This window comes from Acartia tonsa, chromosome 6 (genome assembly GCF_053477335.1).
Source record: "Acartia tonsa isolate MP-2025a chromosome 6, ASM5347733v1, whole genome shotgun sequence".
In the NCBI taxonomy this organism is placed as follows: Eukaryota; Metazoa; Arthropoda; class Copepoda; order Calanoida; family Acartiidae; genus Acartia; species Acartia tonsa.
In genome coordinates this window covers 47,123,028-47,142,195 of record NC_137265.1, presented here as the reverse complement: position 1 = coordinate 47,142,195, position 19,168 = coordinate 47,123,028, and the positions used below count along the sequence as shown (strand labels likewise).

At 41.5% G+C, this 19,168-nt stretch overlaps 1 protein-coding gene, 1 long non-coding RNA gene and 7 other non-coding genes across 9 annotated transcripts; 4 read left to right on the top strand and 5 right to left on the bottom strand.

Annotated features, from left to right (window-relative positions):
• Positions 1-79: 79 nt before the first annotated feature.
• On the bottom strand, positions 80-152 carry TRNAR-CCU (transfer RNA arginine (anticodon CCU)). The gene has a single exon. It is a non-coding gene; the product is annotated as a tRNA-Arg (tRNA).
• Positions 153-484: 332 nt separating this feature from the next.
• Positions 485-556, bottom strand: TRNAT-UGU (transfer RNA threonine (anticodon UGU)). The gene has a single exon. It is a non-coding gene; the product is annotated as a tRNA-Thr (tRNA).
• A 193-nt stretch (positions 557-749) lies between these two features.
• On the top strand, positions 750-831 carry TRNAS-UGA (transfer RNA serine (anticodon UGA)). The gene has a single exon. It is a non-coding gene; the product is annotated as a tRNA-Ser (tRNA).
• A 2,637-nt stretch (positions 832-3,468) lies between these two features.
• On the top strand, positions 3,469-5,052 carry LOC145323409 (uncharacterized). The gene is made up of 2 exons (XR_013880956.1): positions 3,469-3,609; positions 3,887-5,052. It is a non-coding gene; the product is annotated as an uncharacterized LOC145323409 (long non-coding RNA).
• Positions 5,053-7,143: 2,091 nt separating this feature from the next.
• Positions 7,144-9,602, top strand: LOC145322816 (uncharacterized). The gene is made up of 4 exons (XM_080165093.1): positions 7,144-7,883; positions 8,168-8,334; positions 8,720-8,890; positions 9,256-9,602. Exons 1-4 carry the CDS (start codon positions 7,308-7,310, stop codon positions 9,461-9,463), a joined length of 1,122 nt encoding a protein of 373 aa, XP_080021219.1. The 5' UTR covers positions 7,144-7,307; the 3' UTR covers positions 9,464-9,602.
• Positions 9,603-11,435: 1,833 nt separating this feature from the next.
• On the top strand, positions 11,436-11,515 carry TRNAL-UAG (transfer RNA leucine (anticodon UAG)). The gene has a single exon. It is a non-coding gene; the product is annotated as a tRNA-Leu (tRNA).
• A 163-nt stretch (positions 11,516-11,678) lies between these two features.
• Positions 11,679-11,749, bottom strand: TRNAG-CCC (transfer RNA glycine (anticodon CCC)). The gene has a single exon. It is a non-coding gene; the product is annotated as a tRNA-Gly (tRNA).
• Positions 11,750-12,366: 617 nt separating this feature from the next.
• TRNAA-UGC (transfer RNA alanine (anticodon UGC)) lies at positions 12,367-12,438 on the bottom strand. The gene has a single exon. It is a non-coding gene; the product is annotated as a tRNA-Ala (tRNA).
• A 277-nt stretch (positions 12,439-12,715) lies between these two features.
• Positions 12,716-12,822, bottom strand: LOC145323506 (U6 spliceosomal RNA). Its single transcript, XR_013881003.1, has one exon. It is a non-coding gene; the product is annotated as a U6 spliceosomal RNA (small nuclear RNA).
• Between the last annotated feature and the right edge of the window lie 6,346 nt (positions 12,823-19,168).

Below are 19,168 nucleotides of genomic sequence, written 5' to 3'. Positions count from 1 at the left end.
TTTTTACTTATAAGTGTATGTTTACGATTAATTATTCATTTCTTGTATAAATATTATTCAAACCATAAAAAGTTTTGTTTACCCACGGCGAGACTCGAACTCGCAATCTTCGGTTTAGGAGACCGACGCCTTATCCATTGGGCCACGCGGGCAGATACTATATTGGGGAAATATCAAGTAGTAAACCAGATTACACTTTCTCTAGCATTGTTAAAGGCGCGCGCTTTCTCTGAAACTCAAACTCGTGAATGATATTTAAAATAAAAATACATACTACAACTCCATTTATTTTACATCACGCAGCTTATAATACTTTTCTCAATTTCTTATTTGTTTCATAATATTTATTGATATAATCGTATTATAGACAGTTTGTACGGATATTTACATATTTTTCTCAATTTTACGATACAGAATATTTCAATAAATCCACTTGTAGCCATAATGAAATTCATTTTTCATGCAGTTGGCTGACAAAAAATTATGCCTCCAGAGAGGATTGAACTCTCGACCCCTGGTTTACAAGACCAGTGCTCTGCCACTGAGCTATAGAGGCTTGCTTGCTTTGCAGTTGCTTACACCTGTGCAGTAACATCTAGGTACAGACTGAAATTGCAGGTCACGTTCAAGTATTAGTAAATATGCTTATGTGTTACTTCGAAACTCTGTTATGACCGAACACACATGTGGCTAAATTTTCATAACCACCTACTTGGATTGTATTCTTGAATTTCTCACTGTGGCCACTAGCAGTCGTGGCCGAGTGGTTAAGGCGTTGGACTTGAAATCCAATGGGGTTTCCCCGCGCAGGTTCGAATCCTGCCGGCTGCGAATTACTTTTATTGTTAAGAAAATGTTTTGTTTTCAGGATTTGAAGTAATTTCAAAGATTAATCTTTTTTTATTATATATAAACAACCTATGAACAATTGCACTATTTAAGAGAATTATGGTTAATGGCCATTTTTTGTTGAATTAAGAGGAATATTGATATTATTTTATTGATCGATTGCTGAAATACATCACGGAGCATTCTCGAAAATTGCGCGTCACACGTTTTTATAGCCTGCCAGCACACGAGTTGAAATCTCCTAAAACTTACTTTAAATCAAAACGTTTTTTATATTCTCATTCGTTTTCATTCCACCGATAGAGCTAGTACTCTCTCTTACATCGCTTTTTAATACGTTTTCAACAGTAAGTTTTAGTTTTTTAGTGTATTATATATGTTTTTTCAACGTATTATTTCATTTACTATTTTCAGTTGGGGATTTTATTTGCATTTGGGATTATTCAGGAGAATTTCAATAGTAAATGGAGATTGGTTCCTAAATACTTATCGAATTCTTCGAATTTTCCCAATATTTAAACTCTTTTAGCTTATTTTCGACGGATTCTTTAGTGATTTATGGAATATCGATCGATAAAAAATATTAATTGTAGCATAAGGAAACGAAATAAGACGTTTTTAATGGAATAACATGAAGTTACAAAATGGCCATTTTTTGTTGAATTAAGAGGAATATTGATATTATTTTATTGATCGATTGCTGAAATACATCACGGAGCATTCTCGAAAATTGCGCGTCACACGTTTTTATAGCCTGCCAGCACACGAGTTGAAATCTCCTAAAACTTACTTTAAATCAAAACGTTTTTTATATTCTCATTCGTTTTCATTCCACCGATAGAGCTAGTACTCTCTCTTACATCGCTTTTTAATACGTTTTCACCCACCCTCCCTAACCCTTTATTTTATTATTAGAAATTTTCTACTTTTTTACTTTTCTAATTTCTGTATTTTTATATTGATATTGTTCATTCTAATTTGACATATTTAACTATTCATGTCTCCACATTTTTTTCAGATCAACGTTTTTTAAATCCTCTGTGATCATGACACCATTCGAGTACTATAAACTCAGGAATGTTAAGACATTCCATGCTCACAATATCGTTGCCTATAAACAGATTTTAGGTTTAAACCTGCATTATTTTGTCGTTTATCAAAGTAAAACTGATAAACATTTAGTAGTCAGAGAACTGATTAATCGTGCATCTCGTTTTAAAGATCAATTAGAACAAATTAATCATACTTTAGATGATAGTTTTTTATCCGCCAAATCTGTTTATGATAATTTTGGCCAGTCCTTCAAAGATTTTGAAGCCGAATGTCGCAACACCTTGTCACTTCTTGATTAATTTAAGTTACTAAATTTTTTCTTTTTCTTTCTTATCCAAAAAATTCTTATTTTTCTTCATTTAATGTTCAGACACTAATTTTCTTAAATTAATTTCAATTTCTTCCTCTTTAGATTTTTCTTTTCTTAAAAAAATACTGATTGTTAAATTACAGCATGTCTTATTTGTTAATATTTTTGCATGAATTTTTTCATGAATGTTTTTAATTTTACATTGTTTGTTAAATTTTCTTTTAAATTTAAATTTCCTCTTCAGACCTAAAAATGCCTGTTCCTACAGGACATTCGCACAACTCCTCAGATGAGGATAATTCCCCCCCCCCCCGCATCTTCCACAGTGGTTCCTACCACAAATTTGTCTAGATCCTATTCGGCTCCAGTCAATACCTCAGCTCCCTCGTCGGTTGTAGCTCCAGGTCCTTCATCGGTCGCACAAACGATTATTTCCCAGGATCCTAAAGATCCATTGGGGTTAAATAACCTTCCTCCAGCCGGCTCATATTTGCCGGGGATAGGTTTTGTGCCACAAATTAATCAGCCGCCGAAAATGACAGCGCGACTTCAAGAGTCTGCAGCTCCAGCGCGACCATCAGTGTCTGCAGCTCCTCACATTGAATCTGAGAAAGTTAAGATGCCTGTCAGACATGCTTCAGTGTCTTCAGGTAAAATTCATACTTAGTACTCATGATTTTGATTCAATGATTTAGAAATTGAAGTTCATATGAATTTTGTCTTCTTGGCAGTTTTTTACCCTTACAAACATTTTATCCTTTCTCAACTTTAAATTTCCCCCCCCCCCCCTTTTTTATTCTTTCCTTTTTTTTTTTTACAGCTATACACCTTTTTCCGCTTTATTTTTTATTTAAATCTTTTTATTTTTTTTTAGACGATTTTTCCCCTAAACGCAAGAAGTCAAAAAAGAAGAAACGCTACTCTAGTAGTTCCTCTTCTTCCAGTTCTTTCTCTTCATCTTCGAGTTCTACGGAATCAGATGAACCTAAAAGGAAAAGAAAAGGTACTTTTTAAATACTTAGACAAAATCCTTTCTTTCTCACATTTATGAACTTTTTTTTTTAAAAGTTTTTTATGATATTTATCACAGAAATTTATTTTTAGTTCAATTATTTGAAATATAAATTTCTTGTTTCTATGAACATCGACTGAATATTGACGTTATTCTTCGGTTTATCATATCTTCATATATTCTTTCTTTAGGAAAGAAGAAGAAAAAGAAGAAGAGCAAGAAGCACTCTTCCAATTCTGACAGTAGCAGCCAACTAGTAGGCGGCCGGAAAGCTAGACGTCGCCTCCGGCGAGCAGCTGAAATACTGTCAGACCCACCTGCTTGGATAGGTATGACGTCAGCAGACATACATGCCAAGCGGGAACGCCTCTTCGAACATCTCAACGTAAGAAAAACATTTTTAACAAAAATTCTTTGATCAAGCATATATTTTTTAATATATGTAGGGGTTATTTAGTCTATTTAAACAAAAAAAGGGCAGTTATTTTGGGTTAAGGGCATTTTCTTTTTCTAAATTCCTTATAAAATTTTTCTCTTTTCAACATTTTGAATATTTTTGTTATTCAACATATTAATTTTTTGTTATTTCTTTATCCATGTTTATCTTTTTTCCAATTTGAAATTCTTTTCTTGGAAATCTCACAATAGTTTTTTCTATTAAGTCTTTGGAGGAAAAGAATGACGTCTCTCTCACATTTTTAAAATGCGTCTTAAGAGACACCTGCCGTTCGAAGAATTATGTTGAGGATGCTGCGAAGCGTCTTGTGGCGTTGAAGGCCCCCAAGAATTTGTTATATGACCTACAGCAGTCGTTGCAAGCCTGCTATCAAGCAATAAAGGCAAGAAATTCATAAATTTTTTCTTCTTTTTCGTCTTATAATAATTAAACCTATGCCATTTTTTTTAATTTTCTTATTTTACGTGCAATTTCGATCAATAGAAACCGTTTCTTATCTATGAAATCTATTTAGTTTTTTCAAATTTGTTTTTAAAAAAGAAGACGTGCAAATATTTGATTAACACCAGTTTTATTAGCTTCCGCACCACAGAAAAGATTTTTATAATATATTCTGTGACATTTACATTATTTTTCATTTCATTTAAGTTTCATTATTTGTCATGTAAAAGGAAAGATAATTCCTACGACACCTTTCTTTTCATAGAGCTAGACATCAACATATTTTTATTCAAAATTATCAAGATTTTCATTTTATCTAGATAGCTGAAAGCTCCATCGGGTACATCGAACTGGCTTTTTCGAAAAACATCGGCCACGCCAACCAGGTGGCTCTAGCAGGTAACAGGCGCTACCTCACCACCCAGCAGCAGCGTATCTCGGATTCCTTGCCTGACTTTCGAGGAGACTATAGCAGAGGAGCACGTGGCGGCTTCTCTAACGGCCGGTTTAACTCAAATGGAGGCTCAAACCCTAGGGGCAGAGGATCCCGAGGACGAGGTCGAGGATCTCTTCGCTGTCACGGATGTAACGGCGAAGGACATAAAGTCGACGACTGTCCTTCCGCCAACCCTAAATAATAATTCTACCCCGCTTTACGCTATTCAAGATTTAAACCTACCGATACCTACCTCAGATATTCCAAATTTTCACATCGCTTCTCTAAAAAATTTTTGTTTTACAGAAGATTATGAACATTATAAACGTTTATATGACATCCAATCGGATTTTTTATCTAGTTATTCTCCAGCTTATTCTATTCATTCACTTACAGCAATTAATTTTTATAAAAATATTCTTAATGCACCATCTTTTGTTTTGCAAACCCTTACTTTTGGATATCAACCAGGTAGATTATTGAGAATAATTCTTTCCACATTTTTTATATATTATTTTTGTTCCACAAAACTTTTTCTTTTTACAATTATTCTCCATAATCTATCTTTTTTAAGTTTTTACATCTCCAGTGTTACCGTATTTCGAGAAGAACAACAATAGCGCTGTCCGCAATCCAGAATTTGTTCGTCAAGAAATTCAATCTTTACTAGACAAAGGTATTATTGCTCAAATCGATCATCAGCCTTATTGTTGTTCACCTCTTACGGTAGCTAGTAGAACATGTAGTTTAACTAACACAACTAAACTCAGGAAATTTTTCGACACATAAATATTATTCCAAATTCTTCCTTCAATTCTTTTTTTGATTCCCCTCTTTTTTCTATCCTTTTTATTCTTTCTTTTTCAATTCTTTTCACTACCCCTCAAATATTTTTCGTTTGAATTCATTTTTTCAAAAAATTTTTTCATATTTACCCCCCCTTTAAAAATTTTTTTTCGAAATATTTCCTGCTTTTAGATTGTGCATCGACTTATCCCGCCACATTAACCTACTTCTCCAGCCTGAGAACGTCTCTTTAAATGACATTAAGACAGTGCTGCCTCGCATTTCTCAGGATGTATTTTTTACATCCTGGGATTTGCGGGGCATGTACCATCAAGTACATCTACATCCTGCCGTTACTGAACTTTTTGGTTTTTGTTATAAAAATGCTGATAAATCCTACTCTTTTTACAAATATTTAAGGCTTCCCTTCGGGGTTGCCTCAGCCGTATTTTTAGTTGATGCCTTGATACGCCCAGTTAAACATTTTTGTCACCGTCACAATATAGACGTGAGCGTCTATATTGATGACGGCCTGACTGTCGAATTAAATTATTTTAAATGTCTTCTTAGTACACACTTTGTCCTATCAGTTTTACTATGTGCAGGTTGGCATTTTCAACTTTCTAAATGTCAACTAGAACCTGTTCGTCGTATACAATATTTAGGTTTTATTCTTGATAGTAGTAAAATGATAATTTCCCTGCCCATCGTTAAAATTCAGAAAGTTTTATTTCTTCTTGACAAAATTTTAGTTGCTTTTGATTCTAATGACCCTGTAGATGTTACTATGTTAGCTTCCTTTTTAGGCAAACTATGTCATGCATATTTTAGTCATGGAGATTTTATTCGTGTTGTGGCTAGAAACTCTAATCATGCTCTTGGTGTTTACACCTCACAGTATGGCTGGAAAGGAGCTTTGTTTGTCAATGCAGATATGTTTCAAGAGTTGTCCCTCTGTAAAGAACATTTTGTTTCTTTAAACGGACAACCCATTCGTACTGAATCTAAAACAATAGAAGTTTTTTCCCCCCATCAAACATCTTTTTTAATTGACAACATTGATCCTAATGACTTAAACAAACATTGTAATATTTTTGTGTCAGACGCCTCTGACCACTCAGCCTTTTCATTCAAAGCTGGAGACTGTAAGATTATTTCTGATTATTTATTTACTCCACAAGAGGCTGAATTATCTTCAGGCCATAGAGAACTTTTAAGTATTGTTAAAGCTTTTGAACATTATAGCAATTATTTTGCCACCCTCAAAGGACAGTTGGTTATTTGGATAACGGATAGTATGTGTCTTTACTCTTTTTTGCGTATTGGAAGCCGTAATTTAGTTATTCAAAAATTATTAATTCAATTAAAAATTCTAGAGTTCCAATACGCAATCCGTATTATACCTAAATGGATGCCCCGAGACAGCTCACTCATCACTTTAGCAGATTTAGGCTCTAAGCTTTTTAAATCCTCTAATGAATTTGGGATTAGTTCTAACGATTTTCAATTTCTTCAAAGTTATTTTTCTATCAAATTTTCAATTGACTGTTTCGCAACATCTAGAAATTGTAAAGTAGAGAAATTCATTTCCCCTTTCCCACAACTAAATTGTTTCGATATTGATTTTTTCACAGTTTCCCTGACAAGTTCAGAATGTTACTACATCCACCCCCCAATTTCTCTCCTTTCTCGTGTTTTTAATAAATTAAAATTATATGAGGATATAACAGCAGTGGTAGTTTTGCCCTTATGGCCGACATACCCTTTTTGGAATTGTATTGTTAAAGGATCTTATTTTAATTCTTTTGTCAAAAATTTTCTGCTCTGGGATCCTTATTACATTGCTTCTACACCAAATAATTTTTTCAACGGTCATAAGACGTTTAAAACTCTCGCCTTATTGATTCATACCGGTAAAGACTATGCAATTCCTTTACCAAAATTTTAATCAATATGTTTTTTAATGAATTGTACAAAATTTTTTCAGCATCTTACAATGAGAACGTCTTTCAAACATTCAACTGTAAATTATCATAAGTTTAATGCTCCGTTACAAACTTTTAAAGACAATAGACCTCTAGAAAAAAGAGGCCCTCTTTATTTTCCGTCAGTTTTAGAGAAATACAACCTTACAGAAAAAAGGAAACGTCATATAAAATTGACAGCGTCTTCAAGAACTAAGTCCACGCAACTACTCCACAACCGTACTTTACGCCGTTTTGAAATTTTTTGCGAAAACAGAAATAAAACTCTGTTAAATTTTTCAAAAAAGGATTTAGCCGCCTACATAGAATACTTAGAGGACTCCGCAGCTAAAAAATCCGCCGTAGTCGGTTTGGCAGGCGCGATAGATTTTCTCGCCAGTGCATTAGATATGAAATCCCCCTGGACCCCCCAAATAGAAAGAATGTATCAGGGTATCACGAGAAGAGCCTCTGCAGAACAGCCTTTGACCAAGAAAGCGCCTAAACTGCCCATAAAATACCTGACCTTGGCCATCGATAAGCACGTGACACCTTTTCTAAAGAATCCAGATCAGGTAATCTGTTTTCATATGAATCATAAATCTTTTTTCGAATAAATTTTGATTAATACTTACTATTTAGCTATGTTTAAGTTTTCGGACCAAACTACATTTAATATACGGAGTTTTTTACATTTTCTTTCTTTGTCTAGCATTCATATTGATCTCTAATAGAAATCTTATTTCTTAAAAATTCAAATTTAGTTTTTTCGGACCAAACTATTTTAAGATATGGAGTTTTCTACACTTTTTTATTTCCCATTAATATTGTTTTCTAATAGAAACCTTGTTTTCTTAAGATTCCAATTGTGACCCTCCGAGCAATCGTGGCTCAGCACCTTCAGTACAGCTTGTGTGCGCGCATATCTGACCTGTTGAGATTGAGAGCTTGTGATCTAGCGGTTACCACACTAGGAGACACGCCAGCAATGAGCATAACCTTCAGATCTTCTAAAACTGACCCTAGGTACTTATTTTAACAAGAAAAATCTTCCTTAAATTCTTCTTTTTCCCCAAAATTTTTTCCAGATTTTTTCAAATATCATACGACATTCTTTTCTACCTATTTCTTACTTTCTATTAAATTGGAAATTACAGTATAATTGCAAAATAATTTCTAATTATCTTAAAACAAATTCTTTTCAAAGTTTTGTAATGTCTTAGTTTGAAATGTTTATAATTACAAACGATTTCTTAGCATATTACCTACTTTCCTCTACCGTTAAACTGTTAAAGAAAATTCCAGAAAAATCTTTTTTCAAAATTCCTAATTTTTTATACATTCTTCAACTCTGTATTTCATTTAGAATATCATTGTTTTTTACACAAAAACATAAACATTATTTTTCTAGATTCGAGGGCTCCACCAGTTACGTGATCTTCAACGGATCGGAGTATTGTCTTTATTCATTGCTGGTCCTGTATTACAATAGGCTCCGGTTATATTCATCAGATACTTCCTGTTTGGATACTAGCTATTTGCTGCCCCGTACAGGGAATGGTACCACTTCGAAATCTTCTAGGCGAGTTTTTAAGCATAATACATTCATACATTTCTTATTCCTTTTTTAAGTTTTCACAAATTTTATTGGTAATTATATTTTTTTTAGAATTCTAGTCGCAGATGGACGTTACGCCATCTCAGCTTCCACCTTAATGAAGGATGTAAACTTAATTTATAGTAACTTAGGACTTAAGCATAAAATTACATCTAAATCTGCTAAAAGCTTAGGAGTGTCATCTGCCTTTAGATTAGGTATGAGCGATGATCATATCCGAGTCTTAGGCAGATGGCGCTCCATAGCTACAGCTCAACATTATCGAGCTATTGATGATACGACGCTCATTGAAATTTTTTCCAAGATTATGCTAAAATCCTCGAGCACAGCAGTCCCCAGGTCTTTAGCAGCCCTTACAGACCAAGCCTCCAATTCCATCGCTTCACGGACGACTCCCTCTTGGTCCTCAGCCCATTCAGCGCCTCTGAACCGCGCTCTTATCTTCCAGATTTTGTTAGCTTCGGGCTATCTAGACCCCCAAGGATGCCCTCTCAACAACGAGGGTTATCCCCTCCCTCAAGACGTTCCGGAGGTTAGAGCCAACGGCGAGGACCTCCTAGCCATCGAGTCTTCTCAAACCTTCATAGTAACTCTGCCGAACTAAGTTATTATACACTTTGTATTATTTTTATATTTATGCTTTTCATTCTAAAATGCTTAAATAAAACAGAAACTTTTTTAAATTGCATATTAGTTCTTTTCTCAGTATTTTTTCAGATTACTTACAATGTTTCTTTTTTAAGAAAAAAGAATTTTTTAATAACTACCTACCATAAAATTTATTCGATTTCGAACTGGTTTTATTTATCCGATTATTCTCGCGAATTTTTCCGTTTTCATTTCGATTGGTTCCTAAATACTTATCGAATTCTTCGAATTTTCCCAATATTTAAACTCTTTTAGCTTATTTTCGACGGATTCTTTAGTGATTTATGGAATATCGATCGATAAAAAATATTAATTGTAGCATAAGGAAACGAAATAAGACGTTTTTAATGGAATAACATGAAGTTACAAAATCATTTACTTCTCTAAATATGATAATATCAGGGATAAGGGATGGGAAACCTGACCGAAAATTAGGTCTCAGCCTCCTTTTTAAAGTGATGGGGCAACTTTTCTTTTTTGCCTATAAAATCAACTCATTTTCGCCAGTTCATTATTGGCTGTAGGCTAATATCCAATAGCCTGAAACTTGCTTTTAGCATTAACCAATTAATTAATAACCAACGCTTCCCCCAGTTCCTAATTGGCTAAATTAATTCAAGCAAACATAAATTTCTGCTATTAGAATGAAAACAATGGAAATTTTCTGCTATCAGAATGACTACAATATATATGATGTTCAATCACATCAACTTATTATTAAATCTACACATTAATAAATGTCCTTATAGCAAAACATAAACAGAGAGATCGTTTTTTGAAGACTGCGTAGGATTCAACATTTTATACTTCAGAACAATGTGAGAAACTCATGTCTTTAGACAATTTAAAAGTTATATTTCATGTGGAATTGATAACCCACCTAAATGATTACAAATACAAAACTAGTTCAATATGTAAATAAAAAGTGTACTGTGTTTTGTTAAAAAAAATTTTCATTAATTTTGGTAAAAATTATTGCACACTTAATTAAATTTTTCTGTTAATTTTTAACGTAAAATTATTTTTTTTTTTAATTCTTAATTTATATGTATGCTATGGAACAATTAGTTGATAGAATGTTACCCATGTACTTATTCAATTCTACTTAATTTATTTATTAAAGCTGGGGGGCTAAAGCGGTGTTTATTTCTATATACAAATTTTGGGGTGAAGTAGATCCCCCCTTAAAATGTTTGAAAATAAATCAGATTTAACCATCTCAAAAAAAAACTTTTTTTTAAATGGGGGGGGGGGGGGTGGCGAAGTAATGACCATCTTAACGGGATTCTACTTAAACCCACTAACATATTGGTTCTTTGAAAAGTTTTTATTATATTTTATGCTAGGTGGAATCAACTACCTGAATTCTATTCTATACTATTTTTCTTTGCATTCATATAGTAGCTATTTCATCATTGTTCATAGTTTTCAAATCTAACTACTGCGTCATCCCGAAACTAGTTTTTTAGGCCTAGTTGGAAAATAGGCCTGGAATAATTTTTTCTTACGTTTCCCATCCCTTGTCCCTGGATAATATGAAATTAAATTTAAATATAAACAAGTTTTTGCATAAAAAGCTTTTTTATTTATTACTTGAATAGCTACGTAAATGTTAAATTAGATTTTTTATTCCTAAGTTTACAATTTAATTCAAATTTGTTCAAAACCAATAATTGCCCCCTTGCCATTGAAAAAAAAATTTCTAAGAGGATAACGCCATCTTTGCTATTAAAATTCAATATAAGCTGGAGACTAAACATATTTTCTCCTCATGAAAATACTCCTTTGATTCGAACAAAAAATATGGCCATATTTAAAGCTTCATTCATAGGTAATAAAATTTTATCCCCTTAAATATCAAGGCAGTGTGGCCGAGTGGTCTAAGGCGCTGGTTTTAGGCACCAGTCCGAAAGGGCGTGGGTTCGAATCCCACCGCTGTCAAAAATGTTTTGCCTCAATCATACAAATATTAAAATCAGTTTTTCGTTTGCATTAACGTGCTATTTTTACGGTAAAGCATAATTTAAACTCATTATTGATTAAAATTGTTCAAACAAATTTTTACTGTAGCATCTGCAAGAAAATATTGCAAAATTAAAAGATATGCGCCGCCCGGGAATCGAACCCGGGTCGCAAGAATGGGAATCTTGCATGATACCACTACACTAGCGGCGCTTTCGAAAACACGGAAGTAAAACTAGTCAAATTGAACATAACGTGTCTACCTGCTTTCTCTTTATAGTATAGATTTTATTTATACATAGAATAACAATTTATTTCACATTAGATTATTTCAAATCTAGGTAGTCACTGGAGAAGGCAAATTCACAAATAAGCTAAACTTCTATATTTCAGATTGGAATTATCAAAAAATTGGATTCAACGAAACTAAATTAAAGATTAAATACCGGAAATTTCTCTGAAAAGACGACATTTTCCTAGTAAATATAATACACATTGTTGGGTGTCCCAAAAATATGTAATTTTCACAATTATCTGCATTTAAAATGATTTTTGTGAAAACACGCGAGGTCTAAACAAATATTTTAAATTTTGTGAGAAAGTAAAAGATTCAAAATATGTCCTTAATAATTATCACCAAGTTCTAAAATAATCTGTATTTGCTTTTGTGTGACGTTCATCGCATAATAATGTAGCATTGTACATTTTTTGTCTGCTCGAACTCCTCCCTCCCCCCTGAATTATTTTGCAATCCAAATTATCCCCCCTAAAAACATGAATAAAATTATCACTGTCTAAAAATGCCAACTATATAAGCAAAATTTTAACCTTGGAGATGCCGGGGATCGAACCCGGGGCCTCATACATGCAAAGCATGCGCTCTACCACTGAGCTACATCCCCTGATTGGATATAAAATCAACTAAAATCGTTACACCAGATATTTAGATTTGTTACCATTTCTTTTCCCTTTAGGCGGGTGTCGATTACTAAAGAAAACCTATTTTTTATTACAAAAATGTTATAAATATAATTTTTCCATTGGTAGGTTTCGTGATTTGTATAAGGGAGAACTTAAAGGATTGAAAGAAATTTATCAAAAAAGTGAAATTTTTCGCTAAAATCAAACAAAAACATGAAATTTTTTTGATTGATCAATAATTGACGTTTATGCGGTCGCAAAAATGTGGAACGCTTCACGATTTTGCGTGTCATCCTTGCGCAGGGGCCATGCTAATCTTCTCTGTATCGTTCCAATTTTAGTATATGTACTGCCGAAGCAAGTACATTTAATGTTAAAAATTAAACTGTTTTCAACCTATTTTTGAATGAGGGGTCAAAAATATACTAGGACACCTATAGAACCAGACTGCAGAGCCCAAATTTGAATTAAGTCCCCAATAAACTTTTTGGGGGGGATTTAAAAATTAATTTTTAGTGTTGCTGTAATCATTTTGACTGAAGCAAAAGCTCTTTTTTTACTTCGGGTAATATTCTTTACTATATATATACAACAGATTATAACAATGGTTAGGTTTGAAGGGGGTGTGGGACGCTAGGGCTTAGCTCCCGGCGGTAGACAGGCTGTGGGGGCAGCGCCTCCCGGTTGTATAATCGCGTGAGGGGCGCGTGATAGCTGCGTGTTTGAGTCCCTCCCCACATTTAGGCAGGCCAGTTTGACCGCTGGATAGCGGGGTCAACATCGGTCATGAGATAGATGGTGATATAATAAGATTAGTGCAGAGGGTTTGTTATGATAAGTCACAGCGTAGCAACTCTGTAAACTGCCTGTCCGTCTGGTTGTCGTATTACCACAACCTCCCCTTCAAGGGTTGCGTGGCTCTCGAGCCACCAGGCCTTGAACCTGGGGATACGACAACCTATGTCTGCGCAGGACAGGCTCTTCCTGGGGCACAGCTCGATGGAGGACAGCTCGGGCTACACAGGCTCCACGGGACACTCGTTGCTCTGTCTGGCTGTGGTTGGATATCAGCATTGTCAGCTCCTGGTTGGCTTCTAGGCGTGGGTTGGCGACGGCCAAGCCCCTGGCGCTGGAAATTTTGCCTCGTCTGCAGGACTAGCTCTGCCTCAGCGGGTAGCTGGACACGGAGGCCTAGGCTAACTCTGGTGGTTCCCAAGGGGGGAATGACGATGGCTGAGGGCGCATAAAATTCCATGGGGGCGCCTGCTTGATTCAGGTTGCTTGGCCTCCTAGCTCCTACCCGGATAGGGATGGCTGTCATCAACAGGGGGCACATGGCTTCAGCTTCGTCCTCTGGGGCGGCCTCTTCCATTGCAGTAGCTGCTTCTCCTCCTACAGGCTCGCTGCTGGCCGGCAGGTGCTCCATGTCTGTATCAGGATTCCAGATGGCATCTCTGGGTGGCTCTGGAGCTGGCGGCGGCGGCGGTGGTTCGTTGGGTTGCTCCTGCAGGTTCTCTTCTACTGGGTCACGATCCTGGCCGCTGGGCTGTGGGGCGGCTGCGGCCGGCTGGTGCACTGGGAACTGTCCTGGGTCGCTAGCTGCGGGCGCCGCCGCTCCAACCGGCAGCTCGGTGGCATCCTCGTCGCCGTCCACGTCGACTTGAATGTCTGCTGGAATCTGGTGGGCAGTCACATCTCCAGTGTATTTGCGCAGTCGGCCTACATGCGCGGTAACTTCCGAGATCCTGGCTATTGGAGAGGCAGGTTTGATGACATAATGGACGTCTGTAGCTTTCCTTACTACCTTCCAGGGGCCAGTCCATCTCTTGGTAATCTTGGCTGCCTTCCCTGGCACCAGGCGGGGGGCCAGGTACCAGACCAAGTCTCCAACCTCATACTTGGCCGTGCCTTCGTAGGCTGCCGCGCTCCTCCGGATGGCTCCCTCCTCCTTCTGCTGGATGGCATCATACACTGCATGGTAACGTTGCAGGAGAGCTTGGACGTTGGCTGGAACCGAGGCATATTCTGTTTCTGGCAGCCGGAGCACCATGTCCACCGGAAGCTTGGCCTCTCTCCCAAAGAAGGCCAGGAACGGGGTCACGCCGGTAGATCTGCAGGCCTTGGTGTTGTAGGCGAAGGCAATGGCAGGCAAGTGGGGCTCCCAGTTGTTGTCGTCTCTGTCTAAGAACAGACGCATGCCTGTATTGAGCGTCCGATGAAACCTTTCCACTCGGTTGGACTGCGGGTTGTAGGGTGGTGGATGTGTCAGGCCAATCTCAAGCCTGGAGGCCAGTTCCTGGAATACCTGGCCGGTGAACTCCATCCCATTGTCGGAGTGGATCTTCAGGGGGCATCCGAACGTGGCCAGGTGGCGGTGCAGCAGGGCTTCAGCCACCGTGAGGGTGCGCTTGTTGGGGATGGCGTAGAGGCTGACAAACCGGCTGAACCCGTCTTGACAGGTGAGGATATAGCGGTTCCCGGCTGGGGTCTCTGGCAGTGGCCCCACCAGGTCGATAAACAGGACTTGCTGTGGATACCCCTGGCGGGAGGGCACATGTATCCCTTGCTTCAACCTTTCCTTGGTAACCTTCTGGACACATTCAGGACAAGTCTGAACCATCAGGCGGACGTCACGGGCCAGGTTGGGCCACCAGAAGTGCATGGCAACGCGGGCGATAGTCGCGTCCATCCCAAAGTGCCCGGCCATGGGGGTCCCATGGGCTAGAAAGAACGCGTCCTGCTGGAGGGCCGAAGGCAGCAGGTATCTTGTCCGTTCCCCTGTCAGGGTCTGGTCAGTGGTGGTGAGGCAGCCATGCTCGTCAAGTCCCAGGGCTGGGAAGCGGCTGGCATACTGCTGCTCGTCTCGTTCCTTGCCGCGCAGCTCAGCCTTGGTTGGGGCTCTGCCATCAGCCACCCACTGGCGGACACGGAGCAGGAGAGGGTCTTGTGTCTGGGCTTCTAGTACTCTAGTTGGGTCCAGTCGGGCGGCAGGGGGCCGGCTGGCTGCGGACTCCCCTAGCTGGCAAAGGTTATGGATATACTCAGCCTGCTCTGCTAATTCTTCGGCGCTGGCCGTTGGCATGTTGGCGTCCTCTCGGCGACTGAGGGCGTCAGCGTTGGTGTTCTGGGTGCCAGGACGGTGGCAGACAGTAAAATCTAGGGCCGCTAGCTCCTCTTGCCAGCGGGCCACCATCCCTGTGGATGTGTTCAGCGACTTCATCTGCAGCAAGGCTGAGGAATCAGTGTTGATCTGGAAGCTGCGGTAGGACAAGATGCCGTGGAATTTTCGGATCCCATACATAATGGCGGCCAGCTCTCCCTTCCAGGACGGGTAGCGAGTCTCGGGGTCGGTTGTCTTGCGCCCCACGGCGGCAATCAGCCTCTCCTTGCCGTCCTGGCATTGACTCAGAATGGCAGAGATGGCGCGGCTGCTGAAATCTGTGGTGAGCTGGAATACCGCTGGCAAGTCAAACCTGGGCGGCGCTCGGATGGGGGCTTGACGGAACTTGTCCTTTAGCTGCAGCAGCTGGGCTTCCATCTCAGGTGTCCAGGCTAGGGTCTTGGCCGTCTTCTGCCGATTCATCTCGTAGGTGAGGTCGGCATACTCTGGGATGAACAGGCGGTAGTATCCAAAGAACCCCAGAAGCGCCAGCAAATCTTTGGGGGTGCTGGGGGCCGGCCAGTCCAGGATACGGTCAATATAATCCTCTTGCATGGCTATCCCCTCACGGCTGAGGGTGTGGCCCAGATAATCCACCTTGGCTCGGAACAGCTTGGTCTTGGCTGGCTTGAGGCGGATTCCTCCCCTGCGGTGGGCTTCCAAGACCTCCCGGAGCCTAGCCAGGTGGGCCCAGGTATCCTGGTGGAAGGTCAGGACGTCGTCAAGGTATGACTGGAGGTTGGCTGTGCCTAATGGGTTTAGGACCCCTGCAATAAATCTGGAATAGACAGATGGTGCCGTAGCCAGGCCAAAGGGCATCCTTTTCCATTGATACAAGCCCCTGGGGGTGGTGAAGGCGGTGCAGGGCCGGCTGTCCTCAGACACACGGATGGTGTAGTATGCGGCCACCGCGTCTAGGGCACTGTAGACGCGGTGCCCTCCAGCTCGTTCTACCAACTGCTGGATCCTGGGCAGAGGGTAGCTATCCAGCTCCAGGCACTTGTTGAGGGCTCTGTAGTCGACGGCCCAGCGGGTGCTCCCGTCCTTCTTCTTGATGGGCACCAGGGGGCTGCTCCAGGCGGAGTCTGACGGCTCTATGACTCCCTCCTGTAGCCAGGTGTCCAGTTGTTTCTCCAGCTCAGCCTCCTGCCGCGGGTTCAGATCCCTAAATCTCTGGCGGATCGGCTGGGTCCCTGGCTTGAGGCGCAGCTGCGGCTCGACTACATCTGTGCAGCCGGGGGTAGAGTTGGAGAAGACGTCCCTGTATTCTGATAACATGGTCCAAACCTCCTTTTTGAGCAAGGGATCCTTGCGCAGGAACTCGTTGTCTTCCATCTCAAGGGCCTCCCACAACTCCTGCATGTCTGGGGGCTCAACAGGCTCTTGGAACAAGTGGAGACTCGGGGGAGGCTTATCAGAAACCTCTAAAATGTCAGGCTTGACCAGCTCCCCTGCCACTGGGAGGCCAGCGTCCAGCAGGAGGGGCGTCTCCCCTTCATTTACCACCAGCACTCGAAACACAGTGGCGGATCCAGGCCTGTGGGCATACAGGCCTTCTGGGATGACAAGATCCTCCCCAAACCTCTGTTCTGGGGCAGCTAGTTGGATGGCATCCTTGGTGCGGTGGCCTACTAATTCAACAGGGACCGCCATGACACCGCGGCCAGGCAAGACCACCCGCTTGGCCGTGCGAAGTTGGGGTGGCTGGCCGTCAGTTGGAGTGACAGCGCTTAGCCTATACGTGGCTGGTGCGGGGTCAGCTTCAGCTCCGGGACCCACCGGCCGCGACTTGACGGGCTCGGCCTCGGGAGGGGCTGACGTGTCGGAGCCAGGTGTGGCTCCGAGGGCGTCCGGCCACGATTTGACAGGCTCGGTGCTGGGAGAGGCCGAGGCGCTGGGTCCAGACTGGGCTCCGTGGGCGTCCGGCCGCGACTTGACGGGCTCGGCGCTAGGAGAGGCTGAGGCAGCGGAGCCATGCGTGGCTCCGGAGGCGGCCGGCCCCGACTTGACGGGCACGGCGCCGGGAGAGGCTGATTCCTGGGAGTTGAGTGTGGCTCCGGGTGCATCAGACCGCGACTTGACGGGTCTGGACTCGGACTTGGCTGGTTGACTGGCTGGGGGTCCCAGGTAGAGGGGGCCAGGTGGACACGGCTGGCCGTTGATAAAGGTGTCGGCGGAGAAGATTGGTTCTGGAGGGCTGGCAATCTCAGGGAACGTTGTTGGCAGGTTCTCCCGCGGCACCTTGGGCACTGGGGGCAACCCCATGGCTAGCAGGTTGGCCCCCCTATGGGCGTTGAGCGCAGTATCCACCCAGTGCGTGCCTTTCTCGACCACACGCGGCTGCTCTGGCAGTGGGCCTGGCAGAGGCCCCTCATAACTCAACTCTCTCTCGGCTGTCTCCCGGTCAATGGGGACGCCACGGAGTGGGATAAACTCCCCACGCACCCACAAGCAAGGTGGTTGCATGTCAAAACAGAGCCTAGTTCCGAACTCCTTGAGAAAATACCCTCCTAGGTTCAGAGGGTGTGAGAGGTTCCGGACCACAGTCACGTGGTACAGATGGAGTATAAGGGTGTGTGAGACTGCCATATATAATTCTTTCAATTTTCCTATTACCTGGAGGGGCTGGCCTTCCTCGTTAGCAGTCAGGATTTGGGTGTTGTCCGGAATCAACATGCGTTGCACGCCCATTGCGTGCATGAGGTGTTCAGAAATTACAGCAGACCCTGGTACACGGTTGCCAGAATCGATCATGGCATCAACCTGTACATGCTGGGCAGGGTCAGGAGTAGGAAACCTCACCCTGATATGGCAGGGGAAGTGGAGGTCCTGCCCTTGAGACAAGGGGGCCTCCCGTTCGGCTGGGGTTGGCAGAAACTTTGGTGGTGGCCGAACCGCAGCTATGGTGGTATCGCTTACCATGGTGGCTTAGACTGTAGCTTCGAATCACTAGAGCTTATTAATTATCACTGGGTCAACAATTTTATATTTCTTTTTATCACTTGGTTGACATTTATACACACTTATGTGTTGTTATCACTAGGAGCTCTAGGTGTGATTCTGGAAGCACTGGCAGCAGGGAATGTCCGTCCTGCAAGGTTCAGAGGGGTGACGGCGGTAGGGAATGACCCGTCCTACAGCGCCGCTGGTTCGAATCCCGAAAATGGCGGCAGGGAATGGCCCGTCCTACAGCGCCTCGGGTTCGAATCCTGGAAGGCAGCGGCAGGGAATGTCCCGTCCTGCCGTGCCTGTGGCTCAAAATCTGCTATCCGTCGCAGTGGTAGGGCTTACTTGTGTGCTGAAGCTTCGCAGCCACACATTGCCTTCTCAAGGAGACCAGCACCCAGCTGTCTGTCTCGTAGGTTTGGCCTGGGTGTCCTGGGGCTTGTCCCAGCTACACTTGCCAATTTAGACTCAGTTCTGTAGCCGTCTGAGCTAAATTATCCGATTACCGTGGCTGCGCACCTAGCGCTACTCCTACACGGTACGGAAAAAGCGTCTTAACTGGCGCTTTTAGCAGGCTAAATCTGCTTGCCGTAGGCCAGAGGCCC

Excerpts from the sequence above, each read along its gene's own strand:
- LOC145322816 (XM_080165093.1), top strand. The coding sequence starts at position 7,308 with ATGAATTGTACAAAATTTTTTCAGCATCTTACAATGAGAACGTCTTTC. Across the intron at positions 8,335-8,719 it reads TCTTCTAAAACTGACCCTAG|ATTCGAGGGCTCCACCAGTT; the intron begins GTACTTATTTTA and ends TTATTTTTCTAG. Across the intron at positions 8,891-9,255 it reads ACCACTTCGAAATCTTCTAG|CAGTCCCCAGGTCTTTAGCA; the intron begins GCGAGTTTTTAA and ends CCTCGAGCACAG.